At 36.3% G+C, this 21998-nt stretch overlaps 1 protein-coding gene across 2 annotated transcripts in view; it reads right to left on the bottom strand.

Moving 5' to 3' along the window:
• usp31 (ubiquitin specific peptidase 31) overlaps nucleotides 1-19901 on the bottom strand; it is a 29158-nt gene extending 9257 nt beyond the window's left edge. For both annotated transcript variants that reach the window (XM_051100229.1, XM_051100238.1), the window contains exons 1-11: nucleotides 18341-19901; nucleotides 14482-14619; nucleotides 11776-11870; nucleotides 11596-11688; nucleotides 5659-5794; nucleotides 5244-5391; nucleotides 4486-4660; nucleotides 4211-4322; nucleotides 3240-3334; nucleotides 2782-2859; nucleotides 593-722 (exon numbers count right to left, since the gene is read on the bottom strand). In XM_051100229.1, coding sequence (XP_050956186.1) covers nucleotides 593-722; nucleotides 2782-2859; nucleotides 3240-3334; nucleotides 4211-4322; nucleotides 4486-4660; nucleotides 5244-5391; nucleotides 5659-5794; nucleotides 11596-11688; nucleotides 11776-11870; nucleotides 14482-14619; nucleotides 18341-18868 — 1728 coding nt within the window. In that variant the 5' untranslated portion in view covers nucleotides 18869-19901. The remainder of the gene's footprint in view (nucleotides 1-592; nucleotides 723-2781; nucleotides 2860-3239; nucleotides 3335-4210; nucleotides 4323-4485; nucleotides 4661-5243; nucleotides 5392-5658; nucleotides 5795-11595; nucleotides 11689-11775; nucleotides 11871-14481; nucleotides 14620-18340) is intronic.
• Nucleotides 19902-21998: the final 2097 nt, after the last annotated feature.

The following is a 21998-nucleotide window of genomic DNA, read 5'->3' as shown; positions in this document are numbered from 1 at the left end:
ATTTATACACTGGATGGACCAATTCCAGGGTTAAAGATGTGTTCGCAAAAAAACTAGCAATTTTAAAACAGCACTGACAGCAGAAATAGAGTAACCTTGACATATGCGCCCACAAAGGCAGCTCTGGAGAAGTGGAAATTAAAGAAATTAAAGGAGTGTGAGGGCTCTCTTAAAGGAATAGTTCACCCAACAAATCAAAATTCTGTCATTAGTTACTCACTCTCATGTCGTTCATAACCTGTATGATTTTCTTCCATGAACACAGGAGGAGAATATCTGAGCTGCTCTTTTCCATACAAGGAAAGTGGATGGAGGCTGTCAAGCTCCAAGGATGGCATAAAAGCATTATAAACTGCCTCTTGTTTGATGAAGGGACAGAAATTTATGTTGTTATTAACTGAAAATCTTGCTTGACAGCCTTAGACTTCTTTCATTTTCATTGTATGGAGTAATTTTGACATTTCTCCCTTTGAAAACAAATCGAACAGGTTTGGAAAGACATGACAGTGAGAACACAACAAAGTTTTCATTTTTGGCTAAACGGATCCTTTATGTGGGTAAAACCTGAATGTGTATTATGCAGGACGTTTACCTGCTCCTCTTTGGTGTAGAGCTGGAAGCACTGAGCGAGGGTGCAGGCCTGCGGCTGATGGTGCTGCTCTCTGTGCAGATACACACTCTCAGCATCAGGGATGTACTCTTCCTCAGTGTGTCCAAACAAACTGCGGGAATCAGAACATACGCTGGAAACAAATCTCTAACCAGACCCGTCAAGCATGTCTGCTATCCTCTATTGTGGCTTCAACACACATATTTATTTCATCTCCGTAAGATATTTTCTCCAACAGTCTGCCAGAGAATGTTTAATACATGCACACGTGTGGTCAGGAACTCCTCTGACACTTAAAGTGTCGAACTTCAAAAACTGTTTGAAATGACCCTTCTTCTCAAGCTTCACTAAAATTTCGAGCTCTAAAAATTTATAGCCATACATTCTCCTGAATGGCTACTTTTGTGGCTTTTTTATACAGAGGTTCCCAAACGTTTCTTTCAGCTAAACCCATTTGAGCTAAAGCATTTATTTTAATTTAATATTTCAATAATTTAACAATATGCTTGCATGTTCAAAGTTTTAAGCCACAATATGTAAGTTTTTGCCACTAGAGGGCGCATATTCAAAACAAACATGAAACAAAGGCAAAGTTTGATGATGCCATGATTGAGTGTGGAATCATGGGAGTTGTTGTTTTCATCCCCACAGCAGAAATCATGTTCATTTTATGAGCTAATGTATTAACGACGTATTAAGGTCACTGTAATGTAAAGCAGGGTAGGGCTGAAACTCATGAAAGCAAAACGAGGACGCTGGAGCAATTACTAATGAAGGACGAGTGTGATAAACCGCTTGAATGCAGCGGAGATTTTATTCTGCCACAGTCGACCGCTTCCGCTTCTTCCGGTCATGCGCATGTATGAAAAATACAACTCTGTTTTATCATACTAGATACATTTGAGTGTGTTGAAGTGTTGTTATAATGCAACTCTGTGCGTTCGTCACCTGTCTAATAAAATGCATAACATATTAAAGCGTCTTTGGGGTTTCCAAGTTTTCTACAAAATCAAACCGGAAAATCAAGGGTGTTTGACGTCATTGGCAGGCGACGCTATGACGAGGTCCGTTACACTAGTTAAAATTGCTTATTTCTCTGGATTTAAACATTCTTAGACACATTTGGGATAATGTAAGTAGACAAGTCAGCAAAATATATAACACTGTTCTAGTGGTTTTTGGATATTTTAATAAAAAAAAATCTTACATACTGTGCCTTTAATGGTCACATGACATGCAAAGGAAACAAATAAGTACTTTCATTTTATTTTAATAGTATTATTTTATTTATGAAGAAAAATGTGTTTATTTTAATATTGTATTTTAAATTTTTTTTCACTTAACTCGTTCCCCACCAGCATTTTTGTAAAAAAGTTGCCAGCCACTGCCAGCATTTTTGAGGAGAATATTTTGTTGCATGAATATTTAAACATGCAACACATCAAAATAAAGAACAGACCCTTTACTTTTCAACAAAAAATCTGTTTTATTTTAGTTTTCAAGCATTCCTTTTTTTATAAATACTTGAATGTTGGTAGGTTTCATTAAAAAAGCAACATTCTGAGCAAAAAAGCTGAGAAAATCCCATTTTTTATCAAATACTACATCTGGATTATATTCAGTACTATTATCAAAGCAAAGATGCAGTAGATGGCTTCCATAAGCACTCCTACAACTTGCACAGTCCTTTACCACTTCCTGGATTGCCATTTTACTCAGTAACATTAGGCATTTTTCATTTATATGCTGCTTATTGTTGATGATCACATTATTTTTCATTTGCATATACTTACATATGAGATCGCTCGTTTCTGTGTCTCTCTCTCATTTGTGTTTTTGATCGGCACATTCTAGACTCAGGAGTGTAATAGCACCCCTGAGCGTATAATAGCGAGAACGCGGAAACCCGGAACATTCAGTGTTTGACAGGGCAAGAGTTAATGACCTAGTTTTTAGCTTTTCATCAGCTCATGAACTCCCTGCCGTTCCCTCACAAACCCCAAGGGTTTTTAAATCCTAGTTTGGGAATCTCTGATATAAAGCAATGATGTTCAGCAATTTTTACATGTGGTTTAATTGCCTAAGTATTATTTTCGGGCCACTACACACACACACACGCACAAACAAAAAAACTACAGACAAGTTATTAATTGTGGCTTAGTTTTACTTACTATTCCTTTGTCTCTTTGTCCCACTCCACTACAATCTTAACATGAGGAGGTCCTCCTGGCCCACAGGATTTATATGCTCTAAAAAGGAAAAATTGAGGAATGGGAAAAAAAAAAAAAAAAAAAAGGAAAAATGTATTTTTGGCTGAACTATCCTTTTAACAGATCAAAATGAAGAATCAAGCTTCGTTATGTTATTACATTTGTTAAATTCAATGATCATACTAAAGCAGTTATGACAAATTTTTTATCTACACTCAATTAATCTAGCATAGGTATTTAAAGTCTTTGGAGGTTTGTGTAGTTAATAATGCTGCTGTAATAAAGGTAGGGAATATGTTCCTGCCCTTGGAAAAACTCATGAACAGTATAACAAAATACATGTCTAAATCAGTCAGCAGGACACCTGAAATTAAATTTCACAAAATATGCTCTGAACACAGCAGTCATGCATTACAAACCTTTCCACAGTTGGGTGACATAGTGGCTGCTCCTCTTGTGGCAACAGATATGTGATTCCAACCACTCCGACCACACGCAAACTAAAAGGTCCAACCTATAAGAACCAATCTATGTCATTAGCAGTCATTTAATTGTACTGACGTGAAAAAAAAAAAAAAATTAAGATCTGTGTTTAAAGGGATAGTTTACCCAAAAATAAAAATTCTGTCATTAATTACTCACCCTCATGTCATTCCAAACTTGTAAGACCTTCATTTATCTTCAGAACACAAATTAAGATATTTTTTAAAGAAATCAGAGAGCTTTCTGACCCTGCATAGACAGCAAAGCAACTGTCACATTCAAGGCCCAGAAAGGTAGTAAGGACACTATTAAAATAGTCCACGTGACACCAGTGGTTCAACTGTAATTTTACAAAGCTATGAGAATACTTTTTGTGTGTAAAGAAAATAAAAATATTTATTCCCTTCACAAACAAACGTAATCCACTGCATCTTCAGCAGCTCAGATGTTGGGAGTAAATGACGACCACTACGTTCATTATTACATCCAGAAACGCAACACCTCAATCGCTCAATTCTTGTCTAACTTACATCCCTGCTCCGCCATCAAAACAATGGAGGTTGGACTGTTACAACTGATCGGAGGTAAGATGCTCATGTCAATCAACTATCGTGGGAGCGGCCTCTGTCATTGTGATGCCATAACAACAGGCATCTGAGAATGGCTCGATTTGAAAAAGAGGATATTATTTTTACAGATTAAATAAAAACCACTGCATGGATTTTTATCATTACAGGGTAGATTTGTACATACACTGCCAACACACATTAATGTTCAAACAACATGTAAAAGTGAACATCCAATGACCCCTTTAACTTGTGTTCTGAAGTTGAATGGAGGTCGTACGGGTTTGGAACGACGCGAGGGCTGAACTATCCCTTTAACGGCAGGTAGAGGTTTCACTGACCTGAATGTAAACCCCTGGCCTTAGCAGGTGACGCATTTTCTCTAGAATTTCTTTCTGTAACACATCCCATGTCACACTGCGCTCTAGATATAGTACAAACGGAAGACCGAACCTGCAACAAAAAGAAAGTACTGCATTGATGTTCCACTACATGACAGTGCTACATTACGCTCTTATATTGTGTATAACGAGATTTTCTCCATGCAAGACGTTGTGTCAAAAAATAATGAAACTTAAACCCTTGTATGAGAATTTCATAAAGACAATAATTTTACCGCCGTCCTTGATGGCCAGTGCAGGCTCGGTTACAGATCAGCAGAATCATTTTCTCACATCCAGTATTCTTGTTGGGAGACGCTGGATTCATCGCACCCTGCATGAAAGACGGCGTTCGGCTGCTTTCCGCACCGTATTTCAAATTGTTCTGATTCAGATTAGCAAGGAGGCTCCCTGGAAATAGTTAAAAATGTTACTTACATTACTATAAACAACATAAAACTTAGAAATAGTATCAAGAGCAATTAATGTCAAACTCTCCAAGCTACTTTTATGATGATCCTAATCTAAAATCATCTGATATACCCAAAGTATACTTCGGTTTTTACATGTATGCTAAAGTTTGCGTACATTTGCATAAATACTGTGAATACTCTCTATGCTCAGCTTGCACATGTGACTTTTGTTATTTTTTGTTGTTGCACTAATTAGTTGGTCCAAATGGGGCCAACATTGGCCCAGCCCAAGGTTTCACAGTCTAAAACAAAACAAATGAGACAAAAACAAACTACTGGAGATGGTAACAAAAATAGACGCCTGCCTTGATGAACGGGTAAAGAGATTAGATTAGATTACAGTTCTCGAGAGAAACCAACACTGGACTTACTAGTGCACATGTGTTAACCACCTGTGTTTGCATATGCTATGTAATGGAGATTACTATGAGAGCAAAAGTGTTGGGATGTACGCTAAGCGTTTGCGTCAAAACTGAAGTATACTTTGAGCTATAACCAAAGAGCAATGCATGAAAGAGTACCTCTTTTAGAGCGAATGTTTTCTAATCTAAAAGTCTCAGGAGTTTCAAAAGCAAAGATTGAGTCACTTTCTTGAATGATATCAAGATCGTCGTCATCGTCACAAAAGGACCGGTGGAAACCGTCGTAATACATTTCAGTCAGGACAAACTGCACAGACATAAGAGAGACGGATGGTCAGAAGTGGTTTACACTCAACATCTCAAGGCAAACAAACAGGAAACGGCTTTGGTAGATGACGTTGTGTGGGAAGACAAACATACAAACAGCAATCAACCCTCCATCAGTGTCTACACCTCAGTATTAATGGAGAATCAATATTGCATTCAGGGAAACTGTAAAGATCTTTACACCAAGACGGGAATTCGACGCAAAAACATCTCAGTACTGTGCAAAAGAAACCTGTGGAAACTGCACCTGGTCTGGTGGGATCTTGGTCTCGCGTGATACGGCCTCTCTCAGTCTGGACACAGTGCTGTTGAGTGGTACGGCCACACCGATCCTCATGCAGTGAGAGTACTTGCCTTGATAAACCACGGTCACATACAGAGGCCTGAGGGATGCCAAGTAATACAACAAATTAATCCAAAGCAACTTCAGAGAGATAGTCACCCTGGAGCAACCAAGGGCACAATAGTAAAAAGTTCATATATCACCACATGCAAACCTTCAGACTTTAAATTGCTAACCCAAATTTTCAACCATTAGTTCACATCACCACCTGAAAGTAAACTCAAAGGGTCCGTCAACCCGAAATGAAAATTCTATCATTATTTGCTCATCTTCATATTGTTTGAAATTCATAAGTTTTTCATCCATCATCAAAACACAAATGAAGACCTCAGAGATTTCTGTCCCTTCATTGATAGTACTTTGATGCTTCAAAAAGTTGTCTCAAAAGTAATCCATATGTGACCTTGGACCACAAAACCAGTCTTAAGTAGCACGGGTATATTTGTAGCAATAGCCAACAAAGCATTGTATGGGTCAAAATTATCGATTTTTCTTTTATGCCAAAAATTATTAGGATATTAAATAAAGATCATGTTCTATTAAGATATTTTGTAAATTTCCTACCGTAAATATATCAAAACATAATATCTGATTAGTAATATGCATTGCTAAGAACTTCATTTGGACAACTTTAAAAGCGATTTTCTCAATATGTTGATTTTTTTGCACCCTCAGATTTCAGATTTTCAAATAGTTGTATCTGGACCAAATATTGTCCCATCCTAACAAACCATAAACAAATGTGAAGCTTCCAGATTGTATAAAATCTCAATTTCAGAACACTGACCCTTATGAGTAATTTTGTGGTCCAGGGTCACACATGAATCAGATGGTTTAATCAGGTTCAAACAGCTTGACTGACACATAATAATAAATTTGCTTATCATACAACCAATCCGAGCTTTTGTTTACCACATAGGTGTACTGATCAATGCTCATATTTTAATAAAAGCCTAAATTAAAAAGAAAACTTGGATTAAAGCCTTTAATTCATATGAATTTCTTTTACAATGTCTTTATGAACTCTTTAAATCTTAAGCATTTTATGAAGCATTTATAAAATAGACATTCAATTTCAATAAAAATATCTGCATTTGTGTTCCACAGATGAATGAAAGTCTTATGGGTTTAGACTGACATGAGGGTGAGTAAATAATGGCAATTTGAATTTTTGGTTGAACTATCCCTTTAAAGACTAATACTAATTAGGGCTGGGTTTTGACACAAACTTCACGATTTGATTTTGACTTACAAGCTCACGATTCAATTCAATATCAATTATTTTGTATATATATGAGGTACAGTACATGCCACATTTTCTCATTTCTCATGTTGTAAAATATACATGAGAGTCAGTTATTACTATATTACTGTGGTATTGAATGTTAAAATTAACTGATTTGTATACAATCACTTAAATTACACTCAATTAAGCTTTTATAATAATTAAGTTATAATACTAACTTTACTACTACTTGAAGTTATTTTGAAATCTAAACACTTAAGAAATTAAATCTCTGGTTTTAGCTGATTTTTTCAGCAGGGAAATGTGACGTTACGTTTAAAAGCAGTTATACTGACATGAGACAGGATATGGATTTTGACAAATTGTACTTTTTTTTTTCAACATATATTCGGATGTTCATTCATCTTTATTTTGTGCTGAAACTGGTATTAAAGCAGAGGCGATCAGTTCACCTGCCACTTCTCTTGAATGGAGGCACTACATCAATCTGTTACTCCACATTAAACAGCACCAAAACAGCATTTATTGTTTGAATATTGCAATAAAATGGATGGAACTTGAAATCTGAGACTTATTTCATATCAGATGTAACAAAGCACAAAGCTTATTCCGATTTACTGGATGGGAGGTGCGATACTTCCGTTCATTAACTGAAAACGGGCTAGACTAATCGATTCTTGGATTCAAGAATCAATCATTTCATAAAAATTGAGAAATCAATATTTTTCCCCAGCCCTAATGCTAACGCAACTATATTCATATACGAAAACATTTTGGGTGTGGATAAAACAAATAAACATTCAAATAAACATTCCAAAGAAAAGCAAAAAACCCACATTAATTAAAAAACTAAGCTGATACCACGAAATGCACTACTTAAGGACCTTTTACTGCATTCAGCAGCCTGTAAGGACTGAGAGCATTTAGAATTGCTTTAATGATGCTTGATCACCCCTCTAAATGCATTAGGAAGCAAACTCATCTCTAAAGAGGAAAAGCTGTGTGCAGTGGCCCCAGAAGGCAAGGCAGACTAAATCAACAACTCTTCATCAATATCTGCCCACGTGAAGTGGCATATCAGGGAAGCATAGGGAATAAATGGCCTATGAAATAATACACAGAGATAACAGCACTTGCTAGGCATGGATAAACAGAATAAAGGAGAGGGCAAATGAAATCTACTCCCACAGACTGTGACGACCAGGGCAACTATCGCTTAAGACGCACATCGCTGAACTTCCAGACGAAATTTCCTCTTTTCGGATCGGCCATTCTTCATGCTGGCAGAGCATAAGCTCCAAATCTAGTCTTTCCTCGCACTAATGTTTTTTAGATTTTTTAGATCTATCACTGTCGGCAGAGAGATGCCGACAGTGCAAAAAGCCGGGTCAAAATACCCCCCCGATTCTTCTTTATGATGTAGAATGTCTTGGATTAGGGATGATATGAAGACACCGGCAGGGTTGTACTCAATAATGATGTGGAAGTTAAATCTGCCCAGCTATTCTGCTCTCCCAGGGACTATTATTCACTAGTTCATCATCTCTGCTGTACTATGAGAGGCAGGTGTGCTGTAAATCACTTGTCTGTCTTCTAATACTACGGCTTCTTTAATCATTAATGTGTACTAATAAATTCAGCAGCTTAAAAAAAAGCCTCGGGATTAAACCAAGTGCTCTCCTTGATCAACCACTATGCTGGCCTCTTAAAAATAGCATCAGAGCTCCTCAGGAGAGAAACAGAACAGGATGATCATGTGAAGGGAAAAGTATATATTTAGCACCTAAAACCAGGTGAAAGTAGCAAGAAATATTGTGAGCAAAAGTAATTTAAGCTCCACCGACACATATCCATGGCTGTCAATTTCCAACAAATTTAATTTGTCCATCAGTTTGTAAAAACGAAGGAAAATGTCTGTACTCTTTGGTAATACACTTATGATGAAAGATATGTAGCAAGTGTTGTATTTGTTAAATAAAACTAAGACTATACATCGTTTCTGTAAGTAAAATGAAGCTGAAATAAAATAAAATATAAACATTCAATACAAACTAAAAACAAGTAAGTTTAAGGTAAAGCACTAAAACGAATAAAACTGAAATAAAAACATTAAAACTGAATAGAAAAAGAACTTTTAGGAGTAATATTGAAAATACACATAATACAAGCTAATTCAAAATAATAATAAATACTACATGCAACATGAGGCAATTTCCCCTTTTCACACAGTAATACCGGTAAATTGTCACAAAATTACCAGAAGGATTTACTGGTAAATACAAAAATCACAGGCAACAATGTTTCATCTTTTTACCGGTAAAGCACCATTCACACATCAGTTTAAAAACACCTGCAAATGTTGTGACATCATTAACTAGAAATGACCTCTAAATGGCTGTGCCTCCCGGTGTGGTGTTTGTAAATGTGGACAGGTATTTTTATTGATGTGTTAATTTTTATGTCAAACGTTCACATTCATGTAGCTGTTTTTGGCCCAGAGAGATCATTTTAGATGACTTCAAATTGGAAAAAAATAAAATAAAATAATAATAATAATAATAAAGTACAGCATTTTATTTACTCAAAAAGAAAAGAAAAATAGAAAGAAAAAAAAAAAAAAACAGGAAGAGATCTGGTATCTTAACTGTTGCACTTACAAGACATTCAAAACTGTAAAGCTTTTGCGAAATAAAGAAAACTTCTTTCTGCTGTCTTGTTTTCCTTTCTGTGAACTTTGGATCGTGTCACAATAACCCGCAGCTCAGCACATTTTTTTTCTTTCGTTTTGTTAATGCATCAATGATTTAAGTGAAATATATTTAGTGTATAGGCCTATATATTCCTTTTTATGTAAGCCTATAGATTTATTCTGTTTTCTTCATTCACAGAAGCACTGCAGGTGCATGTGATCTGTTGAATCTATTTTAAATTATGCTCAGATAAACTCTAACGCTGGTGCATTGCCATTGCGACTTAGTTCATATCTGAGTGCAGGCATTTCATTTGTTGGATCACATTTGCATTGGCTGTACTGATTGAACCTGTGATTGGTTGAAGGCAAATTTCAAATATTAAATGGAACAATAAAATAACATTATTAACCAGTTAATGGCCATTTCAAATTTTCTATTCAGTTCGGAACTATAAAATTTGATTTTGTTTCCGTTTCGGTCAAAATTTCGTTCATTTCTGGTTTTTGTTTTCGTTCCTTGAACTGGTTCAGAGCCCTGCTTCAAACCAAACTACAAAGCATGGAGTAAATGCGTCATTTGCTTCAAAACTTTACGACTGGCCCAGAGTAGACGTCTTACGCCAGCGCATTTTAAACTCATATGTGCTCATACCGGTAATCTTTTTCTGTGTTCACACAGAGCACATTACTGGTAATTTACTGCGAACATTGCAACTTCTCTAATCAATAAATTGCCAGAAAAAAAAATTATGAATTTAACAGTATTTTTTAAAAGGGCCTGATGTCCAAACAATAATTTACCAGTAAAACTGTATGCGTGAAAAGGACTAATGAGAGGTGTTCCACTTATTAACCTTGTGCAAAGTTAAACGCAATATTCATATTAACTTGTTAAAACAACTAACTTTCGGATGATATCATACAACATAAGTTTTCATAAATCACTACTTTACATGAAGCTAACTGTATTTACTGAATAATTCCTGCCCTAAGTGCTTTAAGAAAATTGGATTCAGACTAGCTTTTTTTTTTTTTTTTTTTTTTTTTTAATCGTCCAGCTCACTTGTTTTTAGCCTTTGTTCAGAAATTATTTTCTTTGGTAATCAACATATTGATGCTCTCAGTACAGTTGTATTTAATCTATAATTTCTTTAAACAAGAACAAAAAAAAAAAATATCAAAAACATCATACTCAGTGAATAAGTACACCACTGTTCAAAAGTTTAAGGTCAGTAAGGTATATATTTTACAAAAAAAAACTATATTATGCAATGCAATGCAAAATATTATGCTGTAATTTTACAAATGCTTACAGGATAAAATGTATCTCTGTTCCCACACCAAATTTTGGCACCGCAACTGTTTTTAAATGTTTTTTGAGCAGCAAATCAGCAGATTAGAATGATTTCTAAAGGCTCATGTGACACTGAAGACTGGAATAATGAAAATGTAGCTTCAAAATCATGCTTTTTTAAACAAATAAATACAGCCTTTGTGAGTTAATTGGATTCAAATAATAAATATCACACCGACCCACACTTTTTGATTGGTACTGTATCTAAGCAGGTAGCACAGAGCAACAACACGTTTCATAAATGGTGGATCCAGCAGCACAAACTTCAGTTAAGAGTTAAAATAACCCAATAGTTGTAGCTCAATGCAAAGTTGAAGTCCACAGCAGACTAAATTAACAACATCATTCCAACAGTCATGAAATCGAACAAAGCTGGAACACTTCATCATATTTCATATTCAACCTACCCTGATGATCAGTTACATTATTAATAAAGACATGACGGTTGATCAATCTGCCTTCATGTCTACACTTACAAATGAAGCATGTTGCTGTCAACAAAACATAAAAATTAAAATAAATGGGGGTGTTTCTGAAATCAGTACTTACCGTGTGTGAGGTAATGGAATTGGGAGGGAGATGCAAAGAAAAGGATCAAAAGTGTTGCTCTGTTTTTGACAGTGCGGACAGGTAAGCGAAGATCTGGAATCAACAAAAGGCCAAAGTGAGCGGATTCAACTAAGACAAACATTTAAATACAATTAACTGATAGGTATCAGTGACCATTACCTGTACTGAGCTTGAAACAGCTCTTGGACAAAAGAGCCAGCTGAAAGAGGGGGGGAAGGTCCCTCTAATGCTCCATCGTCTTCCTCAATAGGAGGCTACGGTGACAAACATGAGAATGTTAGGTGCTATTTAACAATACTAGTAACTCAAGACAAACCAGCGGAAGGTCAGCTATTAAATATGCATGATAGATTTGCATATCACATTACAAACACTTACCACACTAACAATAAAATAAAATGTGTCATGTACAGGCAGATAAAGCTCAAATCAAGTACATAAAGCAGAACAACTACATAATTCATAAAACTAATGAACAAATGATCATCACAAGGCATGCATGTTTTTCTTAAATGCAGCAAGGATGCATTAAATTGCTAAAGACTGGTAGTAAAGTCATTTATAATAGATATTAAAAGATTAAATAAATGCTGTTCTTTTTAACTTTATATATTAAAAGTGGATTGTGGTTTCCACAAAAACATTAACCAGCACAACTGTTTTCAACATTCATAATAATAATTAATAATAAAAGCTTTGCATCACAGAAATAAATTACATTTTAAAATGTATTCAAACAGAAAAGAGTTTTTTTAAATGACAATAATATTTCACAATATTACTGTTTTACTGTATTTTTAATCAAATAAATTCAGCCTAGGTAAGAAAAAAAAAATCTTAAAAAAACAATAGTACTAGTATATGGGCCATTCTACAGAACAAGTCTTGAACAAATGTGTCTTTTTCCACATATGCTGTATGTCTGCAAATTGTATAATATCCAAGGTACATATTTCGTGTATCCGCCCCTCTCTTCTCTCTGTGGAGCGACAAGCCTGTTTACTTTAGCCGTGTTTAACCACTAAACTTGCTAACTAGCACATTATTAGGAAAGGTCATCGTAAAGATTCATAAAAAAAACCCTTATACTCACATCTGCTGTAAGTGAAGCTGGATCACGAATGATTTGCACAAACATAGATTGATTTATGTAGATCGGGAGGCACATTCCCTTCACAAACAAACGTAATCCACTGCATCTTCAGCAGCTCAGATGTTGGGAGTAAATGACGACCACTACGTTCATTATTACATCCAGAAACACAACACCTCAATCGCTCAATTCTTGTCTAACTTTCATGTCTGCTCCGGCATCGAAACATGGAGGTTGAACTGTTACAACTGATCTGAGGTAAGACGCTCATGTCAATCAACTATTGTGGGAGCGGCCTCTGTGGATGTGACGCAACAACGACAGGCATCTGAGAATGGCTTGATTTGAAAAAGGGGATATTATTTTTACAGATTAATTAAAAAACACTGCATGGATTTTTATCATTATAGGGTAGATTTGGACATACACTGCCACCACACATTAATATTCAAACAACACGTAAAAGTGAACTTAGCATCCAATGACCCCTTTAAAGTACTAACTGCAGTCAAGTTACCAATGCTGGAAGTCTGGAACTGATATGTTTTGTGTTTGTGTGCGTCAGCACGATTATAATTTTCCTCATACCAGCAAAATCAACTTAAAAAACAAACAGAATGTCACTTTCTGCCATTTGAGTTTCCTCTCTGTCACAAAACTGAACTGAAACTCAACAAATATAGGCTACTTTACGTGTCGCGCAGTTTTTCCCCTTGTCTATCAGTTAACTAAATTTAATATATTTCAAGTATTTATTCCTTGTCTGTATATGCAGATTTTATAGCCTATATATGACATTAATTTGATATAACATTTAGTATTTTCACATGTAGGTGGAATCAATGGCAATTTGTACTACTGTCTGTTTAAAATAAATGAAAAGAAACCTAGAATAGTACATTTGTTTTTTTTTTTCTTGTACCGAACCATGACCCTCGAACTGAGGTACGTACCGAACTGTGACATCTGTGTACTGTTAAACCCCTACTATTTACACAATCTAAGCGCACCGAAGAATTGTTGTCAGAAGTCAGAGTAAAGGTTTTTATGATTATGCTTCACCATAAGGATAGAGCTTGAGTCAGTAAATAAAACCTCTGTATATTGCCAAGACAGTGTAAATGATTAATAATTTGAGAGACTGGCGTTTTTCTATGAGTTTAAGATTCCAGCTAAGCATCTGGCTCTTCAGAGCAGCGCAGTCAGTCGGCCAGGAAACTGTCAGCCTCGTGCTTCTTGGCACAAACTCCAGGAAACCACAACGTACATCTAAATCAATCGGACAAGCTGAATGACCTCATGCGAGTATGCAAGTGGCTGACCCTGACCAGGACACCACAGGCTGTAAAAAGAAACCGAACGAGCCCTCTTCCGAACAGGCCTTAGGATGCGACTCAACGACGTCCCATTATTTGATATAAGGGAGGATTTAGATCCCTTAAACTCTTCTGTCCTGATCTTTGTCAGACTGATGTCTAATGCAAGACTCCTCGTTGCCATTCCAGGGCAGAATGGCTCTATAAATCCAGCCATGTTTGGCTCTTCTCCTGTTCTGCTATTTAAACGATTGAAATCCCAAGCTTTTATGGAGCTGCTGATACAAACCCCATTCTGTGCAACAGCTAGAGTGGTTAACGGTCGCCGAATTCAGCTGACCTTAAGTTAAGAGGTGAACGTCCTGTATTGACATCCTTAGACCAAACAGCCATGCTTCAGCGAAACATTCGGTCATTAAACCCATCTATGTCCGTTCACTAAAATACCAGCCATACCTTTATAGAGGCTCTGATGTTTGGGTGTACCAGATGGTTGAGGTCTTCATGGACACGGTCGAGCAGCCAGAGAAGGAACTCCTGGGCATCATGTTGGGCATTTCCTCGATACTGCATGGCACTCCTTGCCACAGCATTCTACCACAACACACACAGAGTATTAGTCACATTTTGAACAATACGACATGAATGTTTCTAATCTGCAGAAGCAAGATCAGATATGGACAACTTTTAATCAGTGTTGACATTTGTGCTTTTTAGGGATTTATTTTTATGTGTTTTTAATCATATAAAGCTTACTGTATCATATTTTACAAATGATTCACTACAGCCTCTAAATTATCAGTATTTACACAGCCGGTCAAAAGTTTGGATCAGTAAGGATTTCAATTTTTAAAGAAGTCACGTATGCTCATCAAAGTTCCATTTATTTGATCAAAAACACAGAAAAAAAAAGTTATATAAAATATTATCACACTTTAAAATAACAGTTTTTTTATTTTAATATACTTTAGAATGTAATTTATTTCTGTGATGCAAAGCTGAATTTTTAACAACCGTTACTCCAGTCTTCAATGTAGAAATGCTGATTTTTTTTTTTTTTGGAATCTGTGATTCTTTGATGAATAAAATGTTAAAATGAACAGTATTTATTCCAAATAGAAATCTACTAACAATTTAAGTCTCTCCTATCACTTTTTTATCACTTTTCAACACATCCTTTCTGAATAAAAGTATTAATTTCTTTCAAATTAAAAAGTTACTGACCCAAAAGATTTCAGTTACAAAAAAAATTCTATTTTAAATTTTAACTTTTTATTCATCAAAGAATCCAGAAAAAAAAAAGTATCACAGGTTCAAAAAAAATAATAATAATAATAAAAATATTAAGCAACACAACTGTTTCAACAACATTGATAATAAATCAGCATTTTAGAATGATTTCTGAAGTATCATGTGACACTAAAGACTGGACTAATGATGTTTAAAATTCAACTTTAATCACAGGAATAAATTCTATTTTAAAGTATATTAAAATAGAAAACCACCATTTTGAATTGCAATAATATTTCAGAATATTACTGTTTTTTTCCTGCATTTTAAATCAAATAAACACAGCCTTGATCAGTCTTATATTAAACATTAAATATATTTAAACACATTAAATATATTAAAACTTTGCTGAAAACCCTGTTGTACTCAAACTACTACATGCCTTTTGTTCTGATATTTATTTAGCAAGAAAAATCTTTAATGATTTTTATGTATTTAATGTAAGCATAACTGTATTGAAGATGAACATTTACTGGACTGAAAAAAAACTTAGGTTTACTTAATTATCCAAAAGAAAATTCATTAAAAAGTGAGTATCAAATCTGATACAGATTACTCAGCCTTCTGAGTAATGTTTATTTGTACATTTCTCAATCATAATTGTAGTGCATTGCATTATATTTTCCCTACTTCATAAAACTAAGCCTTACTGGGAGAAATATAGTGATATTTATATGCATTTATGTAAGTAATCTAATATACCGTTTTAAAAATCTCACTGATTTACAAGATAGAACTTTATCTTACTTTTCAGCCTTATAAATAACAACATCTGCAACAATTTGCTTATTTTTGCTCAGTTGGGCCATTAAATATAATGTTTTCATGATGTGCCGGCTACATTGGTGGCACTGAACATAAACAATGCCACTAAACCAAACAAAACTTGCTGATTATTGCAGCTGAAAATGGTCAACTATAGACATGTTTTGGGCTGTACTAATTGGTCAGACCGGAAAAAAACATTTGGATTACTGTAGACTGCCAAAAGATATAACAAATCAAGGAGACAAGTGCAAAAAAAAAACAGTCTGAGGAACAAAAGGCGTTTGTGGTTGGCCAAACTGAACCAGGATTTCCAGGGTAAGAATGTTGACAACATTCGTATTTGTTCTTATCGCTTCCGGTCAGGGAGGTGAAATGTTAGGCTTAATAATTAATACTGCTTGTACGTATCTTTACCACCTATTAACTTTAGTTTGTCAAAATATTGTGCCCTTTCCTGCTTACTAAGTCCTCTGTATGATTCAGCAGCTTTCACATTTTTTTTCTGTGGTTTAGACAGCATAAATTAGCAGAACAACATATTCAGTAGTACATTAACCATGCAATCCATGCTGTTGTTTACATCCAAGTATCGCCAATATGGCCGCACATCCAAACTGACCAAACCATGATGTAAGAGCAAACCCTTTATATACCATTTTATTAAAAAAAAAAAAAAAAAAAAAAAGACTATTTCTCACATGTCAGGGTTAATGTAACACTGAATAAAACTCACATTTGTGGTGCCTCAGTGGATCTTCTGAAATTACTGCAATGGACTGAAATAATGGCAAAGGACCACTTAACCTTGTTAACCAAAGAGAACCAAACAGGTTCACTAAATTCTTTAAAAAAAACACTTTTCCATGAAACCTACATATGGCTTGCTTATAGTTGTAACTGTCCTACAAGAAAGGAGAAACTATTTACACTTAGGAGAAGTTCACTTCCAAAAAAAAAAATTAAAGATAATTTACTCACCCCCCGCCCCTTGTCATCCAAGATGTTCATGTCTTTCTTTCTTCAGTCGTAAATAAATTATGTTTTCAGTTATTGATTTATGAATTATGAAATTACATTTCAGCATTTCTCTCCATATAGTGGACTTTTATGGTGCCAAAATGCAGTTTAAATGCAGTTTCAAAGGGCTCTAAATGATGCCAGCTGAGGAAAAAGGGTCTTATCTAGCGAAATGATCGGTTATTTTCTAAAAAAATAAAAATAAATTTGTCACTTTATATATATACACTTTTTAAATTTTAAATGCTCATCTTGTCTAACTGTGTGTATTCCGGTTCATGAGAGTTAGGGTATGTCGAAAAACTCCCATCTCACTTTCTCCTCCAACTTCAAAATCGTCCTGCATCGCGGCAGATACACCGACGCATCGTTTACAAAGTTAACATGCAAAGATCAAACACCCTTTACAAAAAAAAAAAAAAAAAAAAAAAGGTAAAACTGCAATGTAGGATGATTTTGAAGTTGGAGAAGAAAATGAGACGGGAGTTTTTCGACATACCCTAACTGACATGAAACCGGAATACGCAGAGTTCACGCAGAGATAGACAAAACGAGCATTTGAGGTTAAAATGTATATAAATTTTAATTTTTTTTTTGGAAAATAACCGATCATTTCGCTAGATAAGACCCGTTTAGAGCCCTTTGAAGCTGCATTTAATCTGCATTTTGGAAGTTCAAACTCTGAGCGCCATAGAAGCCCACTATATGGAGAGAAATCCTGAAATGTTTTCCTCAAAAAACAATTTCTTCACGACTGAAGAAAGACATGAACATCTTGGATGACAGAAATCATCTGTAAATTTTTGTTTTGGAAGTGAACTTTAAAGCTGACTAGCAACCAACAAAACATCACTGCGGAAATAATCATTGTGAGTACGCAACATATTTCCACAAATTAATCCCTTCTCGAAAAGTATGCTTCCAAGAAGTTGTTCAAAAAAAAGCAAAACTAGTAATTTCCCGTTATATGTCTCGGCGAATTACTAAAGTGACATTCGATTCTGGTTTCAGTGAATCAGTGAGTTACTGACCCGATTCATTCCAACTGGTGAATGACGGTTAAAACGATTCACTCAAAAGATCCGACTCAAAAGAATCGCCGTCCCTAGATGTGTCACAACAAAGAGCAGCTTAATTTCGCAAGACTCGTTTGAGTCGGATAATCTTGCGTGCGTGCAGATAAGTAAAACATTCCCAGGTGTGAGCGACGACGTCACTAGACTCCTCCGCGTGAACTTACTTTGAAGTCTCGGCTGTGTTGCGGCGTGTACTCAAAAGTCCACAGGGCTCGAACCAGTCCCGACAGCTGCTCCGTCACCTCTCCTCTGTCCTGGCCGCCCTTCCTCTGCACGACCCCGTTCGTCTTGGGTTTCTCGTCGTCGGTCTGGTCACCTCGGTACTGCTCGAGCGCCAAATACTCGGCGAACAGCTCCGTGTTGCTCAGGCACTGCAGAATAGCGTTCATGAAGCACGTATTGCCGTGGTTTTTCAAACCGGCCACTCCGGGGATTTTGTCCCTGGGAAGAAACCCCCCGCAGTCGCTGTCGTCCGACGCGACGGACCCCTTGCCTTCGTTCTTGAAGGCTGTGAATCCCCCATCGTCCTTGTCGCCCTCAGGGGCGTGCAGCTCCGAGCCGAAATGAGAGAGCGTGGAGAGAGTCTTCAGGACTCTGCTCATAAAACTCCCCACGGAGCGCACCGAGCCCCGGCGGAAGAGCTTCTTGCTGAAGCCGGACTTCTTCTCTTTACCCGAAGCTTTGCTGGACATGTTTTCGGAGCGGTTAGGGCATCCCCTCGTTCCCAGCGATAAACTAGCTACAATTGCCAGCCGAGGCAAAACGAGTGCAAACGCTGGCTGTTTATTTAGAGCATAAAATCGACTCAAGATCTGGCATGTTACTTTGCAAAGTCACGGAGAGCTAGCTAGCCGGAGGCAGCGGTGCCTCTATTATCCAAGTGTTTGCTTCAGTGACACAACCCAAATTTGCCTTAAGAACATGCATTGTGAAACGCGCACGCCTGCCACTTTTTTCAGATATTAAAACCTGTTATGTCAAGTTGGCAGCAGCCTGGCAGTAGGATCGCGTTGTCAGCCGTATATCTAACGTTACTCGTTCCGCATCTATACATGCACTCACTGGCCCCTCTCACTAAAAACAAACCGTTTGGGTTTGCATGCTGTCTAATCCAGTGAAGTGATTTCTACTAGCTAACACGGCGGCTAGCTAGGCCTGCCCGGGTTAACCGTTTGCCATGTCAACGAAAAAGCGGGCAAAAGTGAATTTCCACCGGAGATCGTGTCCAGCACCAGCATCAAAGTCAAACGCGCTTGGTGATCAAACGCCGTAGGCATGCAGATCACTGTCATAATACGGGACAGTGGTTAGCTCGCGCTGCTAGTGCGCTAGCCGATGCCGCTTCTTCATGCATAATTGAGCGATGCACTGCAACTCCACCCAGGCAATGACGCTCCGCTCCGACCGCTAAATATTATGCATACGCGCTCAGACTAGAGAGATACCTCGGCTTGTTTGTCTATTCGGATTTTGTATCCAACAGTCAGTCGCAGCGACCGCTATCCAGCGCGATGCTACAAGCAGCAGATGCGCCCCATCGAGCCAGAGTTCGGCGTGCATCCCAAATCCCAAACGCGTGTTTTCGCGTGTTCCCGTTGACTCAGCGGTTTTCTCCTCGCCCGCCTGGCCGGTTGGAAGGTGTCTGGTGGATTCCGATAGTGGTAGCGGTGTGTCGGTGGGCCGTCGCGTCCTCCAGCGCTTTTCCAAAATCACTGACACTGCAGGGCGGCGGTGCGCCCGTGACGTCACAGCCCAGCAGCAGTCTAGTTCAGGTAGTTTCTGGTAGCTATTGTCCTGGTGTACGAGGATTAGGGGTGTCCTCAGGCTTTAGCGAGTCGTAGCACTTTGATTTCGTACTTTAAAGAAGTGAGCAGTGCACGACAGTAACACAAAAGTGTTTTCAAATGGTTTACTAAGCTGTTTGGTACCTCTCTTAGTAAGGCTCAAATAGCCCCCCGACAAATTAGAAATGTGTTCCTTTCACTCATATCATAGTGGATAGCTATTATTTAGCATTTTTAATAATGTTCTTAAAATAACTTAATTCAATAATGAATGCCGTGAATAGAAAAGCAAATCGCAACTAGCTAGCAAGTAGAAATCATGTTTGTTACTGACATATAAGGGCTTTTGATTTCAAAACGCCACAACTTTCATTTATTCTGATGGCACAATAATAGTCAGCTATTTCATCTATTCACATGGTATCTCTAGCTTCAAAGCACATCTTAGCACATGCTTTTAATGTAAAAATTTTGATAACATAATAAGTGGATGTCAGAGAACAGTGCAAAATAATAAAAAAGGCAGTTCACGACCCTGTATTAACAGCAGTTGAATTGGGGTAATCATTAAGAACGTTTGCGGGGAAGATTTAACAGTCAAAAATTCTTTCAAAGGCTATTTGAAAAGAAGACAGTGGAGAAGTGTCATCCAGAATGTGAGAGGAAAGTGTGTTTGTGAGGCGCTGAGGCGGATGGAGTCATAAAGAGGGCACAGAAACCTGTTTTAGATTAATTTGAAAATCTTGTCAAACAGGATTTTAACCCAACTGACTTTTACGCTTTGGGAAGTGGCCTACTTAGTGGATATGCATAGCCGGTACCCACACTGAGTATTTGTGGAGAAATTTTCGTTCGTTTGTTTATTTATTAATAAAACGGTACTGGATGGTATTTATAGTAAAGCATTATGCTGGTGTTCATCTATATGACGATAGATAGATAGATAGAATTATCATCTATTTATCTATCTATACACATTTTACGTGTAAAACAAATATCTATGCTAGTACATACATACATTTTACATATACAGATGTAAAAATATCTATCTGCCAATATATACACATTTTACACATAAATGTGTAAAACAATTATCTATACACATTTTACATAAATGTGTACAACTATGTATCTATCTATGTATCTATGTATGTATCTATCTATCCATCCATCCACAAATAAACACATTTTACATAAAATAACTTAATTCAATAGATAGAAAACAAGTATCTATCTATACGCATTTTACAAAAATGTGTAAAATCTATCTATCTGCCAATATATACACATTTTACATATAAATGTGTAAAGCAAATATGTATCTATACACATTTTACGTGTAAAACAAATATCTATCTATGCTAGTACATACATACATTTTACATACAGATGTAAAAATATCTATCTATCTGCCAATATATACACATTTTACACATAAATGTGTAAAACAATTATCTATACACATTTTACATAAATGTGTACATGTATCTATCTATCCATCCATCCATCCATCCATCCACAAATAAACACATTTTACATATAAATGTGTAAAACAAGTATCTATCTATACACATTTTACATAAATGTGTAAAACAAGTATCTATCTATACACATTTTACATAAATGTGTAAAACTATCTATGTATCTATCTATCTGTTTATCTATGTATCTATGTATGTATCTATCCATCCATCCATCCACAAATAAACACATTTTACATAAATGTGTAAAACTATCTATCCATCCATCCACAAATAAACACATTTTACATATAAATGTGTAAAACAAATAATTATCTATCTATACACATTTTACATAAATGTGTAAATCTATCTATCTATCTGTCTGCCAATATATACACATTTTACATATAAATGTGTAAAACTATCCATATGTATCTGTGTATCTATCCATCCATTCATGCATCCATCCACAAATAAACACATTTTACATATAAATGTGTAAAACAAGTATCTATCTATACACATTTTACATAAATGTGTGAAACTATCCATCTATCTATCTATCTATCTACAAA

This window comes from Labeo rohita, chromosome 3, assembly GCF_022985175.1.
Source record: "Labeo rohita strain BAU-BD-2019 chromosome 3, IGBB_LRoh.1.0, whole genome shotgun sequence".
Taxonomy (NCBI): Eukaryota; Metazoa; Chordata; class Actinopteri; order Cypriniformes; family Cyprinidae; genus Labeo; species Labeo rohita.
Note: the sequence above shows the minus strand (reverse complement) of the source record. Positions and strands in the feature narration are given on the sequence as shown.